The 16722-nt window shown below is 42.8% G+C and overlaps 6 protein-coding genes across 7 annotated transcripts; 3 read left to right on the top strand and 3 right to left on the bottom strand.

The window, feature by feature from the left end:
- Nucleotides 1–6627: 6627 nt before the first annotated feature.
- LOC131266057 (transducin beta-like protein 3) lies at nucleotides 6628–9208 on the bottom strand. Its single transcript, XM_058268407.1, has 2 exons — nucleotides 9134–9208; nucleotides 6628–9066 (listed from the first exon to the last, which is right to left on the bottom strand). Exons 1-2 carry the CDS (start codon nucleotides 9160–9162, stop codon nucleotides 6696–6698), a joined length of 2400 nt encoding a protein of 799 aa, XP_058124390.1. The 5' UTR covers nucleotides 9163–9208; the 3' UTR covers nucleotides 6628–6695.
- A 99-nt stretch (nucleotides 9209–9307) lies between these two features.
- LOC131266076 (transmembrane protein 186-like) lies at nucleotides 9308–10237 on the top strand. Its single transcript, XM_058268430.1, has 3 exons — nucleotides 9308–9346; nucleotides 9406–9820; nucleotides 9882–10237. Exons 2-3 carry the CDS (start codon nucleotides 9448–9450, stop codon nucleotides 10193–10195), a joined length of 687 nt encoding a protein of 228 aa, XP_058124413.1. The 5' UTR covers nucleotides 9308–9346; nucleotides 9406–9447; the 3' UTR covers nucleotides 10196–10237.
- Nucleotides 10238–10455: 218 nt separating this feature from the next.
- LOC131266077 (small ribosomal subunit protein uS7m) lies at nucleotides 10456–11378 on the top strand. Its single transcript, XM_058268431.1, has 2 exons — nucleotides 10456–10566; nucleotides 10665–11378. Exons 1-2 carry the CDS (start codon nucleotides 10532–10534, stop codon nucleotides 11311–11313), a joined length of 684 nt encoding a protein of 227 aa, XP_058124414.1. The 5' UTR covers nucleotides 10456–10531; the 3' UTR covers nucleotides 11314–11378.
- Nucleotides 11322–12570, bottom strand: LOC131266067 (glyoxylate reductase/hydroxypyruvate reductase-like). Its single transcript, XM_058268420.1, has 3 exons — nucleotides 12422–12570; nucleotides 11597–12363; nucleotides 11322–11525 (listed from the first exon to the last, which is right to left on the bottom strand). The coding sequence occupies exons 1-3, from the start codon at nucleotides 12568–12570 to the stop codon at nucleotides 11404–11406; spliced, it is 1038 nt and encodes a 345-aa protein (XP_058124403.1). The 3' UTR covers nucleotides 11322–11403.
- A 239-nt stretch (nucleotides 12571–12809) lies between these two features.
- On the top strand, nucleotides 12810–14184 carry LOC131264415 (glyoxylate reductase/hydroxypyruvate reductase-like). Its single transcript, XM_058266718.1, has 4 exons — nucleotides 12810–12925; nucleotides 13070–13151; nucleotides 13223–13968; nucleotides 14048–14184. The coding sequence occupies exons 2-4, from the start codon at nucleotides 13081–13083 to the stop codon at nucleotides 14182–14184; spliced, it is 954 nt and encodes a 317-aa protein (XP_058122701.1). The 5' UTR covers nucleotides 12810–12925; nucleotides 13070–13080.
- A 107-nt stretch (nucleotides 14185–14291) lies between these two features.
- On the bottom strand, nucleotides 14292–15942 carry LOC131266069 (glyoxylate reductase/hydroxypyruvate reductase-like). Of its 2 annotated transcripts, none has more exons than XM_058268423.1 (4): nucleotides 15842–15942; nucleotides 15449–15550; nucleotides 14614–15386; nucleotides 14292–14508 (listed from the first exon to the last, which is right to left on the bottom strand). In XM_058268423.1, the coding sequence occupies exons 2-4, from the start codon at nucleotides 15529–15531 to the stop codon at nucleotides 14387–14389; spliced, it is 978 nt and encodes a 325-aa protein (XP_058124406.1). In that variant the 5' UTR covers nucleotides 15532–15550; nucleotides 15842–15942; the 3' UTR covers nucleotides 14292–14386. The 2 variants fall into 2 exon arrangements, with proteins under 2 accessions (XP_058124406.1, XP_058124405.1); XM_058268422.1 differs by having other exon boundaries at nucleotides 15659–15922.
- Nucleotides 15943–16722: the final 780 nt, after the last annotated feature.

Genomic DNA, 16722 nt, shown 5'->3' on the forward strand with positions numbered 1-16722 from the left:
AGTAAAATAGATGGAAAAAAATATTGTAAAAAATACCAGCAGAACCAATATACGTTCATTTTGATGGATTTCGGGGGTATTTTTTTCCAAAATTTTGAAATACCCAAAATTATATCCTGCATCATTACTAATGCCGCACTCATCGCTTTAACGTGTCTGGATTGGAATAAACATTCTCCTTAGGTTAGAGTTGTGGTGGGTCAAAATTCTCTTCATCACGAACCGCCCAACGTTAGGCAGAAGGACGCCACTTCATAGTCCACCGATTCAAACATTCAATAACCCCATTAGATCGTAACTGACAACCAACGACCATGATTGGAACTGTTGCCAACAGAGTGGTAGGAAGGAAAACAGGAGCATTAGTACGCAAGGACACTCGAGAATAGCAAACTGGTGCAAATTAGGGACATGTTTGTCCTCGGGCGCCCAAAAAATTACCTCGATTGACGAACGCGCTTTGTCGCTGGACCCTGACTTCCGTTTCGGTCACGATTTTAGCGGGTTATGTTTGTCCTGCTGGAGATTGTCGTGTTGTATGGTTTGGAGAGTCAAATTGAAAAACAACCATGTCAGGCCCCGATCCCGACGGATGGGGTTGCAACCTGAAACATTGACCAACAAGGCCGCAGTGCCGGAATGCAAAGTTAAACATTATAATAAATTCATGAGCAGATAATTCACACCAGCCGCAACCGGTGAGGTGATCATGTTTGCGTTAAACCGTGACTGCGCCGCCCAGTTACTGCTGGTAGGTTATAAAATAATGAAGGCTAACTAAACATGTAATCATAAGGATAAGCCTTAAAGCGCCGTTTTTCCTAGTGTAATTAGTGTCTAGAATTTTGACTCATGCCATAATCATCCTTGTTGTATTTAAAGCTGCAAGTTAGTTCAAACATAATTAATCTGTGATAACAAATGGACACATTACTCAATTAAAGAGCTCACATCTTCAACGATAGAAGAGAGCGTAATAAACGATCATAGTGAATCATTCTGGAAACAAAGACGCCATACACGCACAGAAAAGTAAACACACTTGATGGAAAACAAACGACAAGAAAATAGGCTCCGAGCCGGCGCTCACACATCTGTCGAGTAAACATTGCGGTCGGCGTTAGCAACCGGCAGCGATGGCGGAGATCTTCACCGGAAACAAGGCGTACAAACGTGTCGATAAATTGAGCATAGTAGACTGGGTGGAAAAGTGTCAGTAAAATCCTGGAATCAGAAGTTCCATAGCATTCTAAACCAATTGCATTGATGAGGAATAACATTGTTTTAGTTTGTATCCTCTTATTTATTATATTTGAAATTTGTAGATTATATTTCAAAATAAAAAGTAAAACTGCTACCCTTCCAGACAAATTTCAATCAAGACACAACCCACAACGGTCTTTTATCTCAAACAATTACGAGGAGTGATAGCAAAAACACAAGCCAACAAGCGATCGGACGCAATTGCATTGGGGTTTGCGGATTTTCTTGGGAGGGTAGAATCACTTTACCTATCGATTCCCTGTACTGCAATGAAGTTGAGGTTCAATGCTTCGTTTTTGAATTCTTCCCTCATGTTTGTGTCGAGCGGCGCCAATCACCGAACAGAGAAAATCGATTAATGATCAAAGATGATGACTTTGTTAAACAATCTATGAGCAAACTATTTGTCGACTAATGATACCAGCTGACGAATGGAGTCGAAGAGGACTTGTACAAGATGTAATACACGGTGTGGCAAAAAAATAAAATATCCATTATGAGCGATTGCAAAGCATCGGTGACACGTGTCGGGCATGAAGTTGGGAATTTTTAGCATGAAGTGCATTGTTTGTCAATGTTTTGTGTTCAAATATTGGTTGGTATTCATAATGGTGATGGTAAATGTTTACAACAAAAGATGGTTTAATTGTATTCCTTATTTTCAAACATCATTAGAAGCAAACTAACGTAAAATGTTTTAGTTCTAACCTTAATGGCATTAAGGGATCATCTTTAATATATTTTCGATAGCGCAAAGATATGCTTAAAACATAAAATTTGTTTGAATACGAATAAGTAGGAATATGAATACAACTCTTTGAAATCTCTGTTGTCCAAAAAGATGCAGCAGAGATTAGAGGCGGGGTGAATCACGAAATTATATGTACGAAGCAATTCTTTGCTTAACCTTGCTTATATAGACGGTTCGTTATCAACCGGAAACACCTGAAATTCCATGCGACCCAAAGATGAGCGTAGCGGCACTTTAGTAATTCATAACAATTTGTCTCTTGTGGATTTGTTAAAAATCAAACATGGTACTAGAATGTTTTTTTGATACATTGTGGAACCTACATAACAAGTTATTAGTTTGAACTGGTTAGCACCTAATGAGTCATCTAAAGCTGGGATTTTTCTGTTCCCGTTGGTTAGCCTTCAACGGCACTATCCTAAATTCACATGGATGCAAAATGCCGCAACATTCGGTGAAAGTCCAACAGTCGATGTTATGTCACTGCCACACTGTTGAATCCACCCTCGGCATCTGTGGGCCCGAAACGTCAACCAGAAGACATCTCCATTATCGCACGGTAACACATGTTTTACATCGGCTCTTCAGTCCCCCCGCGAGGGGGGGATTGATTATCAAATTCAATTATCGACTTTTTCGGGCTCAACACCTCGTCCAGTGTGCAAAACGTGCGAAAATTGATGATCGAACGTCGATCTTAGGTAGAGCAGATGGCTTTATCATTTACCACCACCCGGTGAAGGGGAAATCGCTTATCGAACACCGATCCGCGTTGACGGAACTGACCTTTATTACGCACATTGCATGGGAATTATGCCAAGGTAAGAGCAATCGCTAATATGCACAATTGAAGGAAAAAGTAACGTCTTACAATAGATTTGTGGTATAATATGCTGCATTCTTCTCAATGCACTTTTAGCAAAACTTTAAAAAGGAAAGGAAAATTAAATTGAATGACCTTTTTTCGGCCATTCCAGAACATTTTGTTATTTTCGAACATGCTGGAGGCGCCCAGTCGCTCGTAAAAAAAATGGTTTCTTTGATTATTGCGTAAATCGTATGCAATACTCTTCAACGAACAAAAAGAAAAGTTGATCTTGAATATATTTTATTTTTCATTAATTTAGGTTGGAAAGCCATAACTCATGAGCCATACATATTACATCGTGTTGTTTACCCAGTGTGTTCGTCTTCCAGTGTATTACTAGAATATGATACGTTATTGTTGTAAGGTTATGAATTTTCTTTCGTAAAGGAATAACAATTTGATATCGACTGACCAGATCGTTGTCCTTTCTCAATGATTTATTCAATGACATTTCTTCACCGCATGGGCAAGAGAAAAACAATGTACCGCAATAAAAGTAAAAGTGTGTCAGCCCGCACTCAAAAACATTGAATTTAAGTATCACTTCCTCGTGGATCGTGAACTGATCGAAATGGTTTCGTTGCTGATACATAATGTTGCCCAAAAAGGCGTTGGTACGATTAGATCACCACATCAAGCAAAGATACACATCTCTTTACTGAATACCTAGGGAGGAAAAAAAGGGGAAACATGCATTCGCTTATCGGTTCCCGGGTCCTTCAACATATTTTCTTTGAGTTCCCCAAACTGCTTCCATCTGGATTTGAGTCAGCACTGCTTAGGAGCTCTGTTGCGGCCTTCCATTTTGTTTTTGTTTGCTATGTATCGGTTGTTTGCCGAAAAAGTGACGCATTTTTTACGACCTGTTTTTCACATTGTAGTTATCAGTTGTGCTTTGGTCTGTCTGCGTCACCTCCGGCAAACAAAAAGAAATGACTTTACAACGAAACTTCTTTTCGGTCAAAGGAAGTCTTTTGCAGATATTGTAGTTTATAAATGTTTAGGTAATTTTTAATACATGGTTTACACCATTTTGCGACCATTGAATGTAACGAAATCCTTTATTTTACATGCAAAGGAAATTTCGATAATTAGGATAGAAATTAAAATAATTTCAAATGAGTTATTTTTTAGTTACAAACTTTTTATCGAACTATTTTTTTTTTTACTTTTCCTCCATTCAACCCCCATAGTGTAACATTGGGAAAGCACGTGTTACTCGGAAATTATCGTCGCTAGGCAAATAATGAAATGGTTTTAAATCTCACCAATTTGTAAGTCCACCTGCACCTATCACAATAGACTTTTTTTTTAATTCAAATTCAGCCGGGTGGCACAGAGCATTTGTAACGCTAGATAATGGAGCTGTCCGCATACAATGCAAACACGGTCAAATGCCGCCAAAGTAAATATTTGACTACAGCGTTAATTAGTGTACCGTAGTGCTGAAGTATCCTTCCCGCTGGTCGAGAGCGATCACACAAAAAAAGGAGGAAGATCGCGTCGAGAGCCGAATTGCGTCAGTTGTTATTTGGAACAAATATTGAATCGCTGCAAATGAGGGAACAAACAGCACACGGGCCACAGTGGACTACCATGTGTTTGAGGTTGGAAAAGGGCGGTCATTTTTCCACCGAATATGCTGATCTTTTTCTTCGCTTTCATCTTAATCGTGGTTTAACGATGGTTGCTTATGTGTGTGTGCAGGTCTGAAAAATGGAGGTTACGGTCTGGGTTACCAGGGCAGGAATGGGTAGGTGTTTGACTTACTCCCTCCCCCCAGGAGATGGGACGGAACTTAATTAAACCGCAGCTGAAGATGCCTCGCATGTGAATCAGCACACGCGTGCGCTTGAGGAAGTGGCAAGGAGTGAATACTAATTACGTGCTTTGCCTTTGAAGTGCTGCTGGCGATAAAGGTGGAGCAGTGTTGGACAAAGCAAAAGAAAAACAAACAAACACAGTTGCAGAATGCCTGAAGATAGCTCGCAGGGGCATCCCTCCGAAACGCGTGCGATAATTATTGATAAACGGTGAAAGGGCAACGCATTTTCTCTGGGTTACTCGAGAATCGATGAACGATTTCGAGGTTCGACCGTCTGGGCTGTTTGTTGGGATGCAGTGCTCTGCGAGATCATCGATCCATAGCAAGGGTTGGCCAATTCCTTCTCGCGGGCCAAATCTCGCCCGCCAACTGATTTTATCTGGTCCGTAAATATTAGTATTACATACGAAAAACTTCTTCCGATTATGCTAATCGGACTTTTTCACGATGTTTTTTTCCCAAAAATGAAGCTTGGAATTGTTGAACGAGGTGTTCAATACCAGGCGACTACCTAGTATACTTTTTGATTTGATTGTTTATTGATGGTTCTCAAATTTCCTAGTCTCGTGAATCGCGCCCAAAATCCAACGGCAATACCTTGTCTACTTTGCATCCAAAATAGGTAAAATACAATATTAAACTCCATTACGAAATAAAACCTGGCTAACTATTGTCTAACTTCTCGAAGCTCGAAGTGTTATTAATAACTGAGAATACGCCACTAAAACCAATGTATTGTAATTTAATTTGACCAAGGATAAATTTCAAGTACAATTTAGATAATTAACATGGTACAATAAACCAATTTAATAAATTAACAAGGTACAACTAACCAAAATTTATATGTTGAAAATATTCAAAATCCAACGAAAATTTTTGAAAAAATTTACTATAAAATTTCAAATATTTTATATTTTTTAAGTAACTTTACTATTTAGAAAGGTTATATACTCCATTCACTCCACATACAGGGGTTTAATATTACATTGAAAACAATAAATCATCATTTAAGGCATCATGCCCTCACTTTCGGTTTCTTTTGTTCATCTGGCCCTCTTTAGGAAATGTATGCCGACCCTTGATCCGAAGGATCTTTATCCTATATGTTTTGTTTGTTGTTGAAAAATTCCAAATCCACAATTCTGTTATTGTTTCGATAAGGGAAGATTTGAAAGGAAAATAAAGTTCAAAATTCTCATTTCATATTACCTCAAAACCTTAATAGCACCTTATAATTTGAACCTTTATTCATTTTTCCCAATGTTCAACGTTAATGGGTGGAAAATATGTCACATTCATACTGGTTGTAAATAATTATTGATTTCTTTTCGAGAAAATTGACTGAAGTTGATGTATTTTATCCTATTTCCTTCATGAGAACTTTTCTTGCATGAGTGCTACCCAAAAGTGGTGTTCACAAATTATACAATTCATCATCGGAAAATATGCTTTAAATCAGCCTTGCGATTATGTTAAATTGTATATACTAGTAAAATGTTCAAACTACAAGAAAACCTCATTGAAATAGAAAATGTCATGATTATTTTGAAAAGATTTTGATATTCCACATGCATTAATCGCGCAGGAATATCACAGGATCAACAGTTATACTAAAAAGCAATCCACGTTTAGAGGTTGGCTGACTCAGGTGCGATACAAAGTAAGACACAACGTGTACATTACTTACGCTAAAACTGATTTATCTACGACTAACTACTTTTGGATTACTCTGGTACTGCCTTAAGCCCCATTATTTCCGAAATGCAAACATCACATTGCTCTTATTCAGTGGAATCAAATAGTGGTTCGAAATCAAAAGTTTGTATTCGTTTAATTAATTAAACTAGTTTTTTTAGTGATACCAACTGGAGTACTCAGAGAAATGTGGTATTTAAAACTGAACGATAAAAGAAAGCTTCATGCGATTAAGTATTTTACAAGCAGTTTTGTTTTATTATTCTCGTTTATTTATACTCGTTTTTTCTCAACTATTCCATCTTGCACGCATACGGTTGCATACAGCGCAACGAAAACTCTACAAACTTAAGATCCGTCATGTACCCGGTGAGCCGTTTAAAGTGCCGCTCCGTGTACGGCAGTGAGGCTTCGAGATGTTTGTTTAGTTCGCTCACTGCAAACCGACCGGCGAGAATTTCCTGCATCAGAATGTGTAGCGCCAGCTGGGCCGGACGGCAATTGCGGCTGTTGGTGTTCCACTCGACCGCGTGCACGAGCAACGTTTCCTTGTGATCATTGGACAGCTTTCGCACTGTGTCAGCCAGCCCCGCCTGTTCCTGCGATTTAATCACTTCGTTAATAATCTTCAGTGTGCTCAACGGGCGGTTAAGGTTCAGTGAAAGACGGAGTGCTTTGAGAAGCTTTTTCTCGCTCAACAGATTGTTCAACTCTTGCTCCTCCAGTAGCATCTGCTTGCGTTGGTCTAGCTCCTCTTTACGCTTGCTTTCCGTCACGTCGTGCCACTTGATCATCTTCGAATCCGAACCGCCACTGTAAAAAGCGGACTCATCTCGTGTCACACACAAGGCCCAGATGCGGCTATCGTGTTTGTCCATCGTTTGTACGCACTCGGAGGTTTTGATCGACCAGAGCTTCAGCAGACCGTCGGCACCGGCCGAAAGAAGCTGCATACCGTTGGAAAGGAACTCTACCCGGAGCACCGAACTGTCGTGACCTTCGAGTGACTTCAGGCAGGTCATGTCGGTCAACGACCAGAGCTTAATGCAACAGTCGGCCGCGTTCGTAAGCAAAATTTGATCAACCGGTGAAAACTTTACCGCCCAGATACCACGCCGATGTCCCCGAAACACGCCAACGACTGCAAGGTTGCTCACGTCCCACAGTTTGGCGGTTTTGTCCTGCGAGCCGGTCGCTACGAGCCGATCGTTCGGTGAGATACACACGCAGTTGATATCCTTCTCGTGCGCCAACTCAGTAAGCGAGCACTGTAGACGTGGCAGTTCTTCTCCATCAGGCGCTGCGAATGTTTTGGGAATTTTCCACGTTTTCAAACATTTGTCCAGGCTCACGCTGACGCAAAAATTGCCGGATATTTTACTCATTGCCACACAACCAACAGCATTAGTATGTTTCACACCCACGGCGACGCAAGTGATCTTGAACATTGCCTCATCGAACCGCCACAGACGGATCGAGTGATCTTTCGAAGAAGAAAGTAGATATTGATCGTTAGCCGAAAGGGAGAGTACGATATCCGTGTGACCCTGCACCAGCTGGCAGTTCATTGTGGTGGTGTCGTAGATTTTAAAATTGTTACTGTTGGTCGCCATCGCTAGGTAACGATCCCGTTTACCAAGGAGCACGATGTCCAGAATTTCATCGCTAAATCCGGCCAGCTGGTGGACACACTCGAACGTCGCACAATCGTGCACCAGGATATTATGATCGGCCGATACGATCGCCATCTGGCCGATTGATTGGTTGTAGAATAGTTGCGATATCGCCAGGCCACCCTCATCGGCCGCTCTCTCCACGAGGGCGTTGGTTTGCTTGTACACGATTTTGGCCTCGGTCATTTCCCACACTTTAATGACACCCTCTTCACCAGCACAAGCGGCGTACACATAGTTTTCTTCCAGCTTAACACCTCCGATCTTTATACCACCCGGTAGAACGACTACTGATTCCAGTGCTTCGTAGACGGGAATCGTTTTAACCGCCTCCAGCGTGTCGAAGTTCCAAAGGATCAGAATTTTGTCCCTACCTGACGAGACCATATACTGGCGATCCTCCGTAAACGAAACACCGGTCACACGCGAAAAATGTCCCGCGAACGTTTTGATGACTCTCCGCTCCAAGTAGTCAAAAGCAAGAATTTTGTCATCATCCCCGGCAGCGATTATTATTTTGCTTGCCATATCCGGATGGAAAACTATTAAATTAATCACACCGGCACAACCACGCAGTGTACCTAGGCAAACCTGCTTGGACGGGTCCCAGATACGGATGGTGGAATCGGAGCCGCCGCTAACGATGAGTTCATCGTCTGGGCTGAATACTAGCTTTGTGATTGGCCCTTGGTGGGAAGATTTCCACATTTTCTGCACCGTACGCGTCTGTTGATCCCATAGCTTGTACAGGCCTGATCGATGCCCCGACACGATGCTAGTACCGGCGCCGTTGATGGCAAATGTAAAGATGATATCTTCCTGGATTTCATCCTCCGTCTGTTGCTCACCGAGTGTGATCGGTTCGTTTTGATTTTCAACCGACACTATCCAGATTGCGCCGTTGTTCTGGCAAAGAAACTGCTGACCATCGTTCGTCCAGCAAACCGTGCCGCCGGTGTAAAAAGCTTTGTACTCTGATTGTACTTCATACCTGCGAAGGGTTATACGCCAGCATTGTAATTTCTTCCTTTGGTTAACGAATGGAATTCTATACTCACACTTCCTTTAGCTTTACTTTCGAATTCATCTTCAACAATTTTAAGCAATTTAAAAAATCGGGGCGCACTCGTGAATTTACCAATCGCACGTGTTTGGAATGGTTTTTGTTTTGACATTTAAACTTTGACGTCGATTTGTTTACCAATATGTTTTTTTACTTCCTGGGGTTATGTAGAAACGTCAAACTGCTAGTCAGCTGAAAAGGATTTTTGGTTCGTACTCGTACAATTTGGATTTATACATTCTGATCACAATTTCTATTCTATTGTAGATGCTTTGAAACATTTAACGGGCAATTCATAACACAAGCAACATGTTGAGAACATTCAATCTTTTAGCGGGGTTTGCAAAATCCACCGGGAGTGTTATATCATCACATCTCCACCGGCCAGTCTATTCGTTGAATCAAAACATCAACAACATCGGGGCCATCAATCTACTAGTGCAGCATTGCTCCACAAAATCAGCAGTGGTCAGCTCGAAAGAAACTCCCCCGCCGGAAGATGAGTCCAAGAGTACCAACTGGAATACGATTTACCACTTTCCATCGATCATGCTTACTGCCTCCGTGAAGCGACTCAAATTTTATCCTTTGGTTGTTACCGGCATAAGCGTGCCGGTTTCAATGGCACTGGCGTACGCTGATATTTGGAGCATGACAACGGCAGAAGTGGTCGGAGCAATTGGTATGAACCATTCGTATCGATCACAAGAGGTTTTTTAATCAGTATTTTCACTTTCCCGTAGGATTCACTACTTCGTTGACACTCACGCTGTTCGGTTTACTAACCGATAACCTAATTGGATTCGTGTACTGTGATGACCGCTTGAGTAAGGTGAAAATTTCTTTCCTGGACTCGAAGGGGAAGCGACAGAATCGCATCTACGCGGTAGATGATCTAGTTTCGCGCTCAGAACTACCGAAATCGTTGTTAAAAATGTATTTCCCGGTCAAAAATCATGAAAATGGAGATACATATAAGCTAGTGCACCAGTACGGTGAAATCTATGATGTGCACGCGTTCAACAAAGTGTTTGGACATGAAGTTATAAGCAAATAATTTATAATAAGTACCATTTGAATTGAATAAAATAGCTTTAGCATAAAAGTTTCACTCTTACTCGTCCAACTTACTATAGTTACCTGCAGCGGATTTGTCATTTGCAAGTTAATTTTCATAATTTCTGAAATTCAGTTTTTTCACCATATGTACCTATATTTTTTCTCAAATCATCGTTCCCGAAGGGTTCTATTAATCCACACGTTCCCGCAGGGATGTGGAAAAATATAGTGTACTTGTCAGAAATTGGCATGTTTTGGCGATAATCAACATAAACCTGGTGTGATATGGTTCGTAACTTCTAGTTTCTTTTGAACTAAGCATTCTTCCTTAAAAATGCTTAGAAAACTAGCTTCTGGTATTCTGCAAAGGTAATAATTGTGCAATAAAGTACATGTTATTGTGCAATAAAGTACATGCATTGTACAATAACTATGCTATATTTCGGCCCTGCTTTACGCATTTACAGGCATACGGCCGCTCAATGCGCCGTGCCGGTCGCCCGAATGTCCCAGTATGGGCCTCATTTCATCCAGCCCATCATAGACAAGCAGAAAATCGATGCTCTACAGGAATCGGGTGACTTATCAAAAATATCACACGTCCCAATCAAAGCCGCGCTGAACAACCAGACCAGCTCCGTGTTCTACGACCCACTGGTCAGCCAGTTCACAAATTATGTAATGAAGCAGGGCAACAAAGCGTTAGCCCGCGAGCTGGTCGAGAAGGGTTTTGAAAACATCAAACGTCTTCAGCTGGAGCGCTACCATTTGGCCGAAACGGAAGAGGAGAAGGCAAAAATCGAGCTAAACCCAAGGAAACTACTCCACCAGGCCGTAGAAAACTGTCGTCCACTGCTGCAACTGACTCCGATTAAGCGTGGCGGTGTGCGGTATCAGGTGCCAGTGCCGATCACTGAAAAACGGTCGTACTTTGTCGCGATGAAGTGGCTGCTCGAGGCGGTCCGTGAAAAGGAGAGGACTGTGCACTTCCCGGAGAAGATGGCATGGGAAATTCTGGACGCAGCGGCTAACCAGGGAAAGGTTGTAAAGCGTAAGCACGAACTGCACAGACAATGCGAAGCTAACCGTGCCTATGCTCACTATCGGTGGAGCTAAGTTCGGCTATGCTGGTGTATTTTTCGGAGAGTTAATAAAGTGTAAACTAACATAAAACATATAAACTCACATTGTTCTGCACAGTGGGAATTATTTTACGAAAGGAGCAACAAGTTGGCCACCTGATATCACCGACAAAACGTTGTTAGCGGTGATGGCAAACATATCAAGAAGGCTTTGCTTGGTCGCCGTTCCAAGATGAGGCACAACAACTGCAAAAACATGAAGAGAAAACAACCATGATAATCCTTGCTAATATGTATCTTTGCATGAATAACCTTACCACAGTTAGGAAGCTTCATTAAAGGATCGTTTGGATCCAAAGGCTCTGGAGTCATAACATCCAGGCCGGCCGCGAAAATGGTTCCATTTTTCAAAGCCTCTACCAGAGCCGGTTGATCGACGATGCCGCCGCGTGCTACATTTACCAGCACACTGGAAGCTTTCATCATAGCAAGCGTCTCCCGGTTGAATAGCTTTGCCGTTTCTCCCGTCAAAGGGCAAGCGATAAAGACAAAATCGCTTTCCTTCAGAAGCGTAGGCAGATCCACGTAAGTGGCACCGGCCAAATCACCTTCCGCTTTTCGTTTTCTACCGGTATACAAACACCGCGCTATGTCGAAACCTTTCAGACGCTTTAGAATTGTTTGGCCGATGCCACCGAAACCAATGATTCCCACCGTCGATCCGGGCACGTCCTGTCCCAACATCCACTGAGGTCTCATTTCCCACTGACCGGCTACAATTTTCTCTCTTCCCTCGTGGAAACGACGGGCTGCCGCTAGCATTAAGCCGATTGCGATATCTGCCACCGGATCGTTAACCACTTTCGGAGTGTGGCCCAAGGCAACACCTCGTTTGGCGAACACTTCGGCATCAACGTAATCCATTCCGGATGTCATCGTTGAAACCACTTTCAACTGGCTTCCTGCCGCATCGAGTGTCTTTGCATCGAGCTGATCGGCCGTCAGCCACAGTATGCCTTCCGCACCGGGAACGGCACGAAGTATTTCAGCATGATCCGTTCCGTTGCATACTGTTACCTCGCATCTGGAATGGGAAAAGTGTACGATTACTACTATACGAGGAAAGGGCAATTAAAAGTCACTTTTTGCGGAGCAGCTCGATGAAACCGGAAGGGATATCAGAACTCGTCACAACCAGCTTTGGGCGACGCACACCGAAATTGTAGTCGACGAGTTTTTGCTCCAGCATCTTGGGCAGCGAACGCGTTAATCTTAATATTCCGGTACGCATGATAAGCGACCTGGTTTTGGCACATCAGCTGTTGTTTTCAATCAATAATAACACAGCTGAATAGTGCATGGTACACAAACCAGCTGTTCAAGATTATTTTGTTTCGTCAAAAACCCTTGAATACAACCTCATATCGAAAAGAAGTTGGTTTTTTTTAAATAACAGATAGATTTTTTTTAAACACTTCAACTTGTTTTTTTTTTTAAGTTCATTATAGCTTACTTTGCGGAAGTGATTCAGTTTATTGGCGAACGACCACAAGGCAAACAGCCTAATTTTCCTATCAATTACAACGGAATCATTTCAGGTTTTTGATTAAAAAATATTCGGAGGAGTGATTTTGCTTTTGGAACCTGTGGGTATAACGTTGAGTAAGGAATCATTTTATTATTAATTCCGACTTCATCCAGTAAAGGTCGCGGAACTGTACTTTCGAAAATGAAGTTACTGCTAATCTTGTTCATTTTTGGATGCATTTTATACCTTTTCCATTGTTAAGAGGACATCACCATGCGGAGACCGAAAGTCCTAGTGACCCACCGGCAGGTGCAACCGGTGGCTTTGGAACGTTTGAAAAGGGAGTAAGTATAATTTAGAGTGTTTTAAGTATCTAAAATACACATTTCCTGTATGCGATCGTTTGGGTTTTAAGATGCGATGTGATTCTACCGGATGTGGATTTTCCTACCAGAGCGAACATACTGGATCTCTGTCCCGGAATCGATGGGTTACTGTGGACCAGTTATAAGATGAAGCTTGATCACGAAATTCTCCAAGCGGCAGGACCCAAACTGAAGGCTGTTTCCCTTACGATGAACGGGGTAGATTGTGTGGATTTGGACGAACTGATCTCTCGCAACATTCCCCTCGGGCATACACCACACATACCGAATGAAGCAGTGGCAGATCTAGCGATCGGGCTCATGATCACAGCCAGCAGTGCTATATTCTCCTCACATGACTCCGACTCCCATGCGGGCACGTGCATTCAAGGATCCACAGTTGGAATCGTCGGTTTCGGTGGAATTGGTGAACTCATCGCGAAAAGATTGCAAGGATTCGACGTGCAAACGATGCTTTACTGCGGGCATAGTGTGAAAGAAAACGCAAAGAAATTCAACGCCCAGTTTGTGGCAAGAGAAGAACTACTTCGGCGTTCCGATTACGTGTTCATAGCCTGTCCGCTGACGCCGGACTCCTTGCGGATGTTTAATCGAGAAACATTTTTGATTATGAAACCAACATCCGTGATCATTAATGTGGCTCGCGGAGCTATCGTGGATGAGCAGGCACTTATGGACGCGCTGAAAAGTGGACGAATACGAGCCGCTGCACTGGACACGGTCACCACGGAACCAATTCCAGCGGATAGTGAATTGTTTCATCTTCCAAACTGTGGTACGCATAAAAGCGCTAAAATTACGATCACACAAATTTAACTACTAAATACAATTCAAGTTTGGCTTCACTTTTACAGTGATCATTCCACACTTGGGGACGGCTACGAAGAAAACGCGAGATCAAATGGCTTTGCGTGCTGTAGACAATCTAATCGCAGGAATGCGCGGGGAAACAATGCCATCGCAATATTTCAAACCCAAAACTGCAAACTAAAAGCAAAGAAAATAAAAAGAATTTGTTTTAGAAAACGTGGGGTATAGCTAATTTAAACGAAAAGGGTTGAAAGAAAACATAGAAAGCCCCCAATCGAATGTTTGTTAAATCTTTCTTAACTAATCAACTAGGATGGATGTTTTATTGCCATAAAAACGGTGCAAATAATGTTGCCATTCTTTTTAAAAAAATATAAAATAAATTAATAAGGATAAGGAGAAAACATCGGAGATCCAGCGATTCCGGCAAGCACATTCAGAGCAGCGATCTCAGCCATATTGTTTCTGGTTTGTATAGTAGCCGAGCCGAGGTGAGGGATGACAACTGAAACGTCCGACGTAAGGCGAAAAAGAAACACAAAGAACATTATCGTTATCTTGACGCGCCTGATAGATGGACATGGACATGGCCACAGCGAGTAATACTAACCTGCATTGGGAAGAGTCAGTAGCTCATCATCTGCCGGAAGTGGCTCCGGGGTCATCACATCTAGGCCGGCTGCGAAAATAGTGCCATTCTTGAGCGCCGCAACGAGCGCCTTCTGATCGACGATGTCCCCCCGGGCGACGTTAACCAGCACCGCGGTGCGTTTCATTTTACTGAGCGCACCCGCGTTGATCATGTGGAACGTTTCGTTTGTTAGCGGGACAGCGATGAAGATATAGTCACTTTCCTGCAGTAGTTCATCCTGTGGAACCATCTTTGCACCGAGTGCTTCGGCTTCGGGTTTCGGCCGACGACCCGAATACAGAAGCTGCCCGATCTCGAACCCCTTAAGGCGGCGCGCAATCGTTTGTCCAATCCCGCCCATTCCAATGATCCCCACCGTGCTGCCCTTGATGTCCTGACCGAGCATCCACTGAGGGCCTCCATTCCACTGCGACTGATCGATAGCCAACCGACCCTCGTGGAAACGCCGACCAGCGGCAATCATAAGCCCGATGGCCGAATCAGCAACAGCATCGTTCAGCACGATCGGTGTGTAACCGAGCGGGAACTTGCGCCGCTTAAACTCCTCCGTGTCCACGTAGTCCATGCCGGCCGACATGGTGGAGATCGCTTTCAGGCGCGATCCGCCCCGATCTAGCACCTCGGCATTCAATGCCATATGGCCGACCCACATGATACCGTCAACCTGGCCGGCAAGCTCCAAGATTTCCTCCCTCGAGGCAGGATGATTCCGTGGGAAAATAACATCACATCTGGAAGATCAAATCAATGTCATAACATGGCCTTGGCAATGTGATCGCATGGCGTGTCTTACTTTATCTTCAACTTATTGATCCCCTTCGGTGGTGCTTCCTTATTAGTAACCAGCACGACGGGTCGGGTTCCCGGATTGGCCATGGTCGATACGCTTTGATCACTGAAAGAAGGAAGAAAGATTGGTGTTCACGATTCTACTGCTCCGTGACACTAAACAAGACTGAAAGGCCGAGAAACAACACAGCTAGCTAATCACGTTCACTCATACAAGCACCGGCCTACTATGCGGTAGCGCGATTGTTATCAGTGCATGGGGCTAATAGGCTTGTTTGTGTTCGCTCTTCTGTAGAATTGCATAAAACCAACAGAAAACTCGCGCTTATTTAGGCGTTGTTCAGAATCCGGATGCTTTGGAACAAACGTTTGTTTGATAAAAAAAATGAAATATCACCCCGGTTAAGTGGACGGAGTGTGTGCCAAGTGTTTTCCGGATTGTTTACACTCGTTCCACTCGTTACTTCCACACATACTACTTGCGCACGCTGCCGGATTCTAAACTGCATCGAAAACCTAAACAAATTATGCACATGACAGCGGTACGCTGTAGCGAAACATTTCTTCGAGATCAACAGTACGTTCTGAAAAAAGGCCTTACATGATGAATAACGGCAACTAAAAACCCTTTACTTGATTTTTCGGTTTTTAAAACTATATTTCACTTTTTAACGTACCTACCCGCTACCATATTCACTAGCGCAACACAAAATATTAATGAAACAGTGCCCAACGTTTTCTGTGCCATTTTTAGCAACAAATACTACAATTTGAGTAACCACCGTTATCTACACGTGATGCGCAAGGCCGATAAATTTATTTAAAGGGCTTCTATTGCATCGATTCGTGACGATGGCTAGGCGTACACTGAATATGTTTCATAAACGGTACATACGGTCACTGTTGTCGGGCTTAAAACCGGATTGACCGGGTCTGAAGGAAATGATTATCTGTATGTGTAGCTTTAGGTCTCCGCAGACGTTCGCAACAAGTGTGACCCAAGTGCGAGCCTTATCGTAGGATTTGAATAATCTACGAGATTGATGAGCTATCTTATCTAGGATGTTTAACATACACTGTCTTAATATATGTCTTTTAGTGAGGTCACTTTCATGTATACCATAATTATAGATTTCGTAAAGGACCACCGGAAGCTTCCAGAAATAATAACCAAATAGCATATGCCTGCAGTATATATTCAGCTATTTTATCTGGAATGTTTAACGTATACTGTTTTTACACACATCTTTTAACTTCAGTTCACTTTCTTTTATAGCG

This window comes from Anopheles coustani, chromosome 2 (assembly GCF_943734705.1).
Source record: "Anopheles coustani chromosome 2, idAnoCousDA_361_x.2, whole genome shotgun sequence".
NCBI classification, from domain to species: domain Eukaryota; kingdom Metazoa; phylum Arthropoda; class Insecta; order Diptera; family Culicidae; genus Anopheles; species Anopheles coustani.

Excerpts from the sequence above, each read along its gene's own strand:
- LOC131266057 (XM_058268407.1), bottom strand. The coding sequence starts at position 9,162 with ATGAATTCGAAAGTAAAGCTAAAGGAAGT. Across the intron at positions 9,067-9,133 it reads AAAGTAAAGCTAAAGGAAGT|GTATGAAGTACAATCAGAGT; the intron begins GTGAGTATAGAA and ends AACCCTTCGCAG.
- LOC131266076 (XM_058268430.1), top strand. The coding sequence starts at position 9,448 with ATGTTGAGAACATTCAATCTTTTAGCGGGGTTTGCAAAATCCACCGGG. Across the intron at positions 9,821-9,881 it reads AGAAGTGGTCGGAGCAATTG|GATTCACTACTTCGTTGACA; the intron begins GTATGAACCATT and ends ACTTTCCCGTAG.
- LOC131266077 (XM_058268431.1), top strand. The coding sequence starts at position 10,532 with ATGCTTAGAAAACTAGCTTCTGGTATTCTGCAAAG. Across the intron at positions 10,567-10,664 it reads GCTTCTGGTATTCTGCAAAG|GCATACGGCCGCTCAATGCG; the intron begins GTAATAATTGTG and ends ACGCATTTACAG.
- LOC131266067 (XM_058268420.1), bottom strand. The coding sequence starts at position 12,570 with ATGCGTACCGGAATATTAAGATTAACGCGTTCGCTGCCCAAGATGCTG. Across the intron at positions 12,364-12,421 it reads ATCGAGCTGCTCCGCAAAAA|ATGCGAGGTAACAGTATGCA; the intron begins GTGACTTTTAAT and ends TTCCCATTCCAG. Across the intron at positions 11,526-11,596 it reads AATGAAGCTTCCTAACTGTG|TTGTTGTGCCTCATCTTGGA; the intron begins GTAAGGTTATTC and ends ATGTTTTTGCAG.
- LOC131264415 (XM_058266718.1), top strand. The coding sequence starts at position 13,081 with ATGCGGAGACCGAAAGTCCTAGTGACCCACCGGCAGGTGCAACCGGTG. Across the intron at positions 13,152-13,222 it reads TTGGAACGTTTGAAAAGGGA|ATGCGATGTGATTCTACCGG; the intron begins GTAAGTATAATT and ends TTGGGTTTTAAG. Across the intron at positions 13,969-14,047 it reads GTTTCATCTTCCAAACTGTG|TGATCATTCCACACTTGGGG; the intron begins GTACGCATAAAA and ends TCACTTTTACAG.
- LOC131266069 (XM_058268423.1), bottom strand. The coding sequence starts at position 15,531 with ATGGCCAATCCGGGAACCCGACCCGTCGTGCTGGTTACTAATAAGGAA. Across the intron at positions 15,387-15,448 it reads ATCAATAAGTTGAAGATAAA|ATGTGATGTTATTTTCCCAC; the intron begins GTAAGACACGCC and ends TTGATCTTCCAG. Across the intron at positions 14,509-14,613 it reads ACTGACTCTTCCCAATGCAG|TTGTCATCCCTCACCTCGGC; the intron begins GTTAGTATTACT and ends CGGACGTTTCAG.